The 8,496-nt window shown below is 42.7% G+C and overlaps 1 protein-coding gene across 1 annotated transcript in view; it reads right to left on the reverse strand.

Moving 5' to 3' along the window:
• The window catches only part of AAED1 (AhpC/TSA antioxidant enzyme domain containing 1), an 11,957-nt gene that overhangs the window by 2,391 nt on the left and 1,070 nt on the right, over positions 1–8,496 (reverse strand). Inside the window, exons 2-5 of the mRNA XM_008594185.1 lie at positions 8,388–8,456; positions 5,697–5,750; positions 5,439–5,544; positions 760–891 (exon numbers count right to left, since the gene is read on the reverse strand). Of these exons, the coding sequence (XP_008592407.1) occupies positions 760–891; positions 5,439–5,544; positions 5,697–5,750; positions 8,388–8,456 (361 nt within the window). The remainder of the gene's footprint in view (positions 1–759; positions 892–5,438; positions 5,545–5,696; positions 5,751–8,387; positions 8,457–8,496) is intronic.

The raw sequence follows: 8,496 nt of genomic DNA on the forward strand, positions 1-8,496 counted from the left end.
TTTGGTTTTGGGGTTTTTTTTTTTTGCAACTTGCTGGTATGGGAAACTGAGCCCTTAAACCTTAGTGTTACAAAGCTGTGCTCTAACCAACTGAGCCAACTGGCCAGCCCCAAATGTGGACGGTTTTAAAGAGAAAGAAGAACCAAGAAAACAATACAGTGCTAACAACAAAGTGTTTTGGCTTTTTGGCAATGTCAGCTATGGGTGTTTGTCCCTTACTGGAAAACTTGAACATGGTAGAGATCCGACACTCAACCTTTAGCAAAGTGGAGCTGAAGGAATCTCAGGTGGCCCAAACTGACCAATAAAGCATAATATAGTAGTTCACAGAACGAGTTGTCCCTGGCACCGAGCTGCTTTCTAAAACTGAGCAAGCCTCCTGGTTTTGTTAGGTATAAATAACTAAATAGATTCTTTTATTGATTAAAAAAAGGTGCTTGGTGATTTTCCCTTATTCAGATGTGTTCATCTCCACTGAACTTGAGTGTTATAGCCATATACAAATCACCAACCCACAGCTGACTTTCCCTATCCCAAATACCTGAAATCACTCAGGTATGGAATGATGGGCACATTCATCAAATAAACAGACATCAAAATACACAGAAGCCATGAAAAACAAAAGATGTCCCCCACAAAAGCACAACATCCTGACTGTTATGTCAAGTTGTCCATCTCCACATGCTGTCTATATGATGGAGGAGGGTGGCCTCTGGACTTGTAAGAAGCACAGGAAGGCTACAGTCACGTGATGCTCACCTGGACCTAAGATGAGGGTTCCACCTTGCTGGGCTGGGTCTCCTTGAAAATCAAAAAGAGGCCCAGTCACTGCCCGCCACAGGCTCTGAAGGCTTCCTGACAGTAGGTTTGACTTTACGTGGGGGCTCTGTCCTGAAATATTGAGAATTGTCTTTAGAAGTTATCATTTTATATTTGATACTAAAACGATAATGTTAGTGTTTCTAGAAGACATTTTCTTTCTTTTTAGGGCTGGCCAGTTGGCTCAGTTGGTTAAAGCGTGGTACTGATTAACTCCAAGGTCCAGGGAGATAATGTTAGTGTTTCTAGAAGACATTTTCTTTCTTTCTAGGGCTGGCCAGTTGGCTCAGTTGGTTAAAGCGTGGTACTGATTAACTCCAAGGTCCAGGGTTCCATCTCTGTACTGGCCAGCCAACAAAAAAAAAAAAGAAAGAAAGAAAACATTCTTTTTGTTGTGTCTCATCCTACTTTCTACGTGTCTTTAATTCCTTCAAAGAATGGTTTCCCAACCTTTTACTATTGATGTTTTGACCCAGGTGATTTTTTGTCCTGTGCAATGTTCAGTGTTCAGCAGCAGCCTTGCCTCCTACATCCACTAAATACCAGTAGCACCATTCACCAAGTTGTGACAATCAAAAGAATCTCTGGACAGTGCCCAGCCAAATGCTCCCTGGGGATGTCCCAGTCGAGAACTACTGCTTTAAAGAAAGGAGTGGAAATAGACTCGGGTCGTTTTCTGCCACAGAAAAATGTCAGCTACAGACTTCCCAAGTTAGTAGGTACTTCCCATTTTAATTCCCCATTTATATTCTATTTAGTCTCTCACCTCCTAATAGGTAGCTATACTCCTCTTCAAAAGACACTGTGGCACAGACCTGTTATATGTTGGTCAAAACCTGTTTCCTCTTCCTGGGTCCACAGCTGAACTATGTTTCCTGCCTTCCTTGCAGCCAGGGATGGCACATGACTGTGTTCTAACCAATGAGCGAATGAGGCTGGCACGTCCCCATGTTCCTCCTACATTTGTGGAAAGTTTGGGTTTAACATGGCAGAGCCAGAAGACGGAATGGGCCTGGATCCCAGAACTGCTGCTTGGAGGAAAGGCACTCGAATAGATATACCCTTCTTGAAATTTTTTTTTTTTTTGTCTTTTATCTTTTTCCGTGTCCGGCAACGGATCGCAACCCTCTGTGTTGCCCCCGTACCGGACCGGGGACCGGCAACGGGATTGCAACCCTCGGTGCTGCTCCCGCGCCTCGCTCAGCCAGTGAGCGGGAACCGGTCTGTACGTGGGATCCGAACCCTCGGGCGGGAGCGCCACCGCGCTTCCCAAGTGGCGCACTTATCCAGTGCGCCACCGGGCCGGCCCCATACCCTTCTTGAAATTTAAAACAAAAAGCACATAACCTTTTACCACGTTATGCTATAGACTTCAGGTTTAGCTGGAGCAGGAGCTCTGTGGCTGCCTCTCCATCCTCCTTGGGGGTCAGTTTTCCACCTCCAGTGACTGATACTTCATCTCCATTCCCTTTGAGCAAAGAAACTGTCTCTCTACCGTTCTTAGGACTTATTTTTCTCCTATCTCTGTCTTTTATGTCTTGCTTTTAGCTTTTTATTTTGATGACTATGTAGCCTGTGACCTGCTTGATTTCCTAATATTTCCAAATACCTATTATTTCCCTTCACCTCTCCAACCCTTCTATCTCTTTCACGTTTACGTTAGGATGAACATTCATTTACCAAGAAACAAATATAGGCTCACCTGCTTAGAGACATAATTAAAAGATTAAATTTTATTGTCTTACAAGATTCTAGATCTAAAATAATTATGCTCTGAAATCCAAACTATCTTCTCATGTCCAATGAAAATTTAAAAATTCAAGTGAACGAGATTCCACAGCCTAGAATTGAACAATCTTTGCCTGCAATCTAATTCTGCAAGTTTGAATTTAGTTCTTATGTGTAAAACTCCAGTTTTTCAGTCGTCTACAAACTCATTACTCCCTCACATTTAACAGCTTTATGTCTTATTCTTTGTCTTTATAAAATTGGTACCATAAATTTTAAATTATAATTGTATAACATATTTTTTGTGCCTTAATTTTCAAGTAAGACTATTCTGATTGTGAGATTTATGCTTTATGCTTTTCAGGGTGGGACCTTTAAATAAATATTTCATGAGAACCTAATATTTTCTGTTTGGCCATACAGTACCTTAACACAAATCAAGGACACTTAAATGATTTGAATATACCTCTTATAATTACAGCATATATTTGGTTTAGAATTCAACTGTTTTCTTTGCACTTCCCTATCTTTATTGTGGCAGTGAATGGTGAGGTGTTACTAAAGTGAAACTCGCAGTTTATATCTAAAGTGCTGAATGATAAACAGACCTTACACATGCTGAGGCTCTGTTATAGCACATGTAAACAGAGTACCAAAATGTGAGGCTCACGTTCTGTACTGGTGCAATTTCCTACTCTAAAGAGAGAAAGAGAAAGATCAAACTCTGTGTTTATGCTAGCTCATCATTAGTTTTAATACAGTTTAAGTTGCTTTCTTTAAAAACATCAGCAAAGGGATCATGGCAACTCCTACGTCATAAACAGTTCCCAGATCCATCCCCACATCTCCATCTCTACCTGAGCCTTCTCACTTCTTTCTAGCCAATTACCACACTACAGCCTTGTCAGAAACATCACTGGCTCTGGTTTGGCTGGTTCCAATTCCTCCTCCACATAGCTATGTGACTGTCGCACTTCTCTGCTCAATCACTTGTATGACACCCCTACTGCCTTCAGAATAAATCCAAACTCCTCAGCATGTCATGTCACTCTGGACTCAAGGTGAGTTGGCCACAACCTATCAGTGGTTCACGCCAATTCCCCAACTGGCTTCTAGACTCTGACCAGAGGCAGGGGCCTGCACTTTTCCAAATGAGTTGTATTTTCATGCTTTTGTGCTTTCACATATGCTACTTTCTGTTCAGAGCACCCCACCCTCACATCACCCAGTTACCTCCTTTACACCTGAGCTGAGACTTCACCTTCTGAGAAGCCTCCCAGATCCTCCCTCCCCTTGCATTCCTGACACAGGTATTACTAGTACACGCTGTCTTCTGTCAGAAGCCTTTACGCCGTGTTGTAATTGACTGTGTCTGTCTCCCAGAGTAGATTATGAGCTCTGGATGGCAGGGGCTGTGTCTTTTACCTCTGTCTTCCCGGGAGCATTCAACACAGTGGGTGTCACAGACAAGAGCCCCATAACATTTGTAGAGAGTGACTGATTTGAGTTTGAGTTCTCTCATCTGGCATCTCAAAAACCAAGTTCTTTCACTTAAAAAACACATAAACAATTCAATTAAGGTTTACTAAGATCTACTAATTACAAGAGATTGTGATAAAGGCAGGAAATATGGACACTATAAAGATGAATAAACATCACACTCTTCAACTAACTTACCACCTGGCCACCTTAAGTGTGATAACAGAGTATCCAATGAAGTACAAGGTGCTGTTAAAGTACAAGGCAAGCAATTACTGCTGCTTGAAGAGCTTATTAAAAACCCTTTGCAGTGGGTTTCAAATGATAAGCAGGATTTCATCAATTAAAGGACATGGAGTATTCAAAGCCATGGTGCTGAGGTATAAAAATATGTGAACTGGGCCGGCCCGGTGGCGCACTGGAGAGTGCACTGCTTGGGAGCGCGGCGGCGCTCCCACCGAGGGTTCAGATCCCATGTGGAGACTGGTTCCCGCTCACTGGCTGAGCGAGGTGCGGGCCAACACTGAGGGTTGCGATCCCGTTGCCAGTCCCCAGTGCGGACGCGACACCGAGGGTTGCGATCCCATTACCGGTCAGTAAAAAAAAGACAAAAAAGGAAAAAAAAAAAATAAATAAAAATAAAAAAATAAAAATATGTGAACTTAGTTCTTATGTGTAAAACTCCTTTTATTCAGTCTTCTACAAACTCATTACTCCCTCTATCAGTTGGTTAGATCATAGTACTAATAACACCAAGGTCGGGCCAGCCCCGTGGTGCACTCGGGAGAATGTGGCGCTTGGGAGCACAGCGGCGCTCCTGCTGCGGGTTCGGATCCTATATAGGAATGGCCGGTGCGCTCACTGGCTGAGCGCGTTGCGGGCGACACCACATCAAGGGTTGTGATCCCCTTACCGGTCACACCCACACAAAAAAAGACAAAACCCCCCCCCCAAACAAAAACAAAAACAAAAAACCCAAAAAACCTCCATGATCTGGAATGGGTAAATCAAACATGAGCAAATCCACTAAGGAAACTGAGCCACAAGGCGGGTAGGTATTGCCAAAGAGGCCCCACCCCAGGATTGAGCACAGGCTCTGGGACAAGCCTGCTCCTCTCCTGTGCCATGCTGCTATTTCACGTGTGCACCAAAGGGACTCACCTGTGCAGGTTATTCCGTCACCTTCATAGTTCAGGTTACACTCACATGTGTTGTTCTCCTTACAGGTGTGGTATATCTGGATCACTGATTAGAATCATAAAAAGCAGCCCGATTTACAAATTTATCATTTGTTTTCTTGTGCATATATATATATATATATATATATATATATATATATATATACACACACACACACACAAATATGACAATACACCACCAGTGTTTTCTACTTAAGACATGTTATGTCTTACCTGAGGAGGCAATTTCTTCACCTCTTTTCATTCCCAATCTTTTATAAATTTCTCTCTCTGGATCCACATAGATTTCATGAGAATACCCAGTCAGTTTGCAGAAAGGCTGAAAAGAGAGAACAGTTGGAATTTTTTATAAGAACAAATGATAATGATAACATAACTTCAGCCAATTCAACCTTCACTTAGTGGTTGAAATAATCTAATTTTTATGTCTGAAATATATTTAATCTGTTCCCCAATTTGCTGGATATTTACCTCAATATGATGGTAGGATGACTGTCCAATCACTATAAGGGAGACATTTGCTTCCTTTAGGAGAAAAAAAGGACATATATATATATTAATAAAAATTATATATGTTTTTTACAGCTTCTCCTAATCCACCTCTTCAGTTTCATTCTAATGCCACCTTTGGTTTCTAGAGGAAAGGAATATACAGTAAAAGTGTGTGAGTCAAAGCAAAGAATGCATGCTGTAATGTTCCATTAATTCAGATGATTCTTTTACCCAGTAAGAATTTCAAGACTTAAACCTAAGACCTAACACTGTAAAACTACAAGAAAACAAAGCGGAGGGGGAAGCTCAACGTCATTGGTCTGGGCAATGATTTCCTGGATATAAGCCCAAAAGCACAGGCAACAAAAGCAAAGACAAATCGGATTGCATCAAACTAACATCCTTCTGCACAGCAAAGGAAACAATCAATGGAGTGAAAAGACAACCCTCAGACTGGGAGAAAATATTAGCAAACCATATATCTGATAAGGGAGTAATACTCAAAATATATAAGGAACTCGACTTAATAGCAAGAAAACAAAAAACTCAAAAAATGGACAAGAAACCTCAACAGACATTTCTCAAAAGATGATGTACAAAATGACCAACAGATAAATGACAAAATGCTCAACAATCACTGAGCATCAATCATCAGGGAAATACAACTTACAACCACAATGCCACACCACTTCACACCTGTCAGAATGTCTATTTTTTTTTTAATTTAGCATATCATTTTCTTCAGAATGTCTCTTATCAAAAGGAAAAAGATAAGTGTTGGTGAGGATGTGGAGAAGAGGGAGCCTTTGTGCACTGCTGATGGGACAGTAAATTAGAATAGACATTATGGAAAATGCTGTAAAGTCTCCTCAGAAAACTAAAAATAGATCTATGATATGATCCAGCAATGCCACTACTGGGTATACATCCAAAGGAAATGCAGACAATATGTCAAAGAGCAATCTGCACTCCCATGTTCATCGCAGCACCATTCACAATAGCCGAGAGATGGAATCAACCTAAGCGTCCATCAACAGATGAACGGGAAAACCTGGTACATGGATAAAGAAAATGTGGAATCACAACAGAATACCGTTCAGCCATAAAAGGGAAGGAAATTTTTCTGTCATTTGCAAAAACATGGATGTTACGAGGCTGTGCTCTAACCAACTGAGCTAACAGGCCAACACCTACTTTTTCTTTGTTTTGTTAGTTTTTGGCAGCTGGCGCATATGGGGATCTGAACCCTTGACTTTGGTAAAAACATGGATGAACCTGGAGGGCATTATGCTATGTGAAATAATCCAGGCACAGAAAGACAAATAGGAGCATACTTTAAAAGGTTAGTTGAAAAATAGGATGAAAAGAGAATATGGATCTTTCCATGAACTTTTTTTTTTTTTTTTTCCTTTTTTTTGTCTTTTTTTCGTGACCGGTAACGGGATCGCAACCCTCGGTGTCACGCCAGTACCGCGACCGGCAACGGGATCGCAACCCTTGATGTTGCGCCCGCACTGCGCTCAATCAGTGAGCGGACCGGTCTCTATATGGGATCTGAACCCTCAGCAGGAGCGCCACCACGCTCTACCGAGTGTGCCACCGGGCCGGCCCTTCCGTGAACTTCTTGAAGCACCGTGGTACTGCATTATCTTGCTTATATGTGGAACCTAAAGAAGTCGAACTGATAGAAAGAGAGCAGAATGATGGTTCCCAGGGGCTGGGGGAGTAGGGGTGGGAAATGGGGAGATGGGGTACAAAGGGTTCAAAGGGTACAAAGTTTTCGTTAGACAAGAGTGACAAGTTTTAAGAGATCTATTGCACATCATGGTGACAACACTTAATAACGTATCTTTCAAAACTGCTAAAAGAGTAGATTTTAAGTGCTTTCGCCACAAAAAAGCAAGTATGTGAGGTGACATATATTAATTAGCTTGATTAATCATTCCACAGGGCTGACCAGATAGCTCAGGTGGTTAGAGCGTGGTGTTATATAACACCAAAGTCAACGGTTCAGATCCCCGTACTGGGCAGCCACCGAAAACAGTCATTCTACAACATCGTACCCCATAACCATATACAATTATTATTTGCCAATTAAAAAAAAGATTAAAAGGAGATGAAGAGGAACAGTCAAAAAATTTTTTCAAAATGATATCGTTAATAATTATCTATACTCCCAGGTATATGTAAAAAAAAGGGGGGGGATAAAAACTTAAAAGTAGGGCTATTTAATAGATAATTGTATTTTTTCACAGCCCAATCGATAAGATCTGCTGAAAACAAACCTTAGGCTCACAAAGGCTGCCCAGTGCCTTCGCTGAGACAAGCTCACCTGTGGGCACACCTGAGAGCCTGGACGCGGAACGTCCTGCTTAACAAACACCGAGTCCACCTTGAAGACACGTGAGTCTTTCCTACAACAAACCACTACTTGGGGTGTCACAAAAAGTAACGGGAAGAAACGATCAGTGGTTTCCAGCCCTGTTTCAGGCATCAGCATAGACACTGGAGAAGAGGCCGGGCTACCGGGAACGGAAAGAGAACTGTGACCGCGGTCGGTCGGTGTGGAGGTGGCGACGGGCTGTGCGCGGCGGCGGGGCTCCGGGTCCCCTCACCGGGTCCTCACAGGGCCCTCCGTCCGTCCGCCCGCCGCGCGCTCCCGGGCCGTACCTGTAGGAAGCTGCTGGGGACCCTGGCCAGGTCTTCCACGTACTCCTTGCAGGTGTAACACAGGAAATGCTGAAAACAACGGGCAGAAAGGGCGAGTCAGCGCCGTGGC

Source organism: Galeopterus variegatus, unplaced genomic scaffold (genome assembly GCF_000696425.1).
Source record: "Galeopterus variegatus unplaced genomic scaffold, G_variegatus-3.0.2 Scaffold10319, whole genome shotgun sequence".
Classification (NCBI taxonomy): domain Eukaryota; kingdom Metazoa; phylum Chordata; class Mammalia; order Dermoptera; family Cynocephalidae; genus Galeopterus; species Galeopterus variegatus.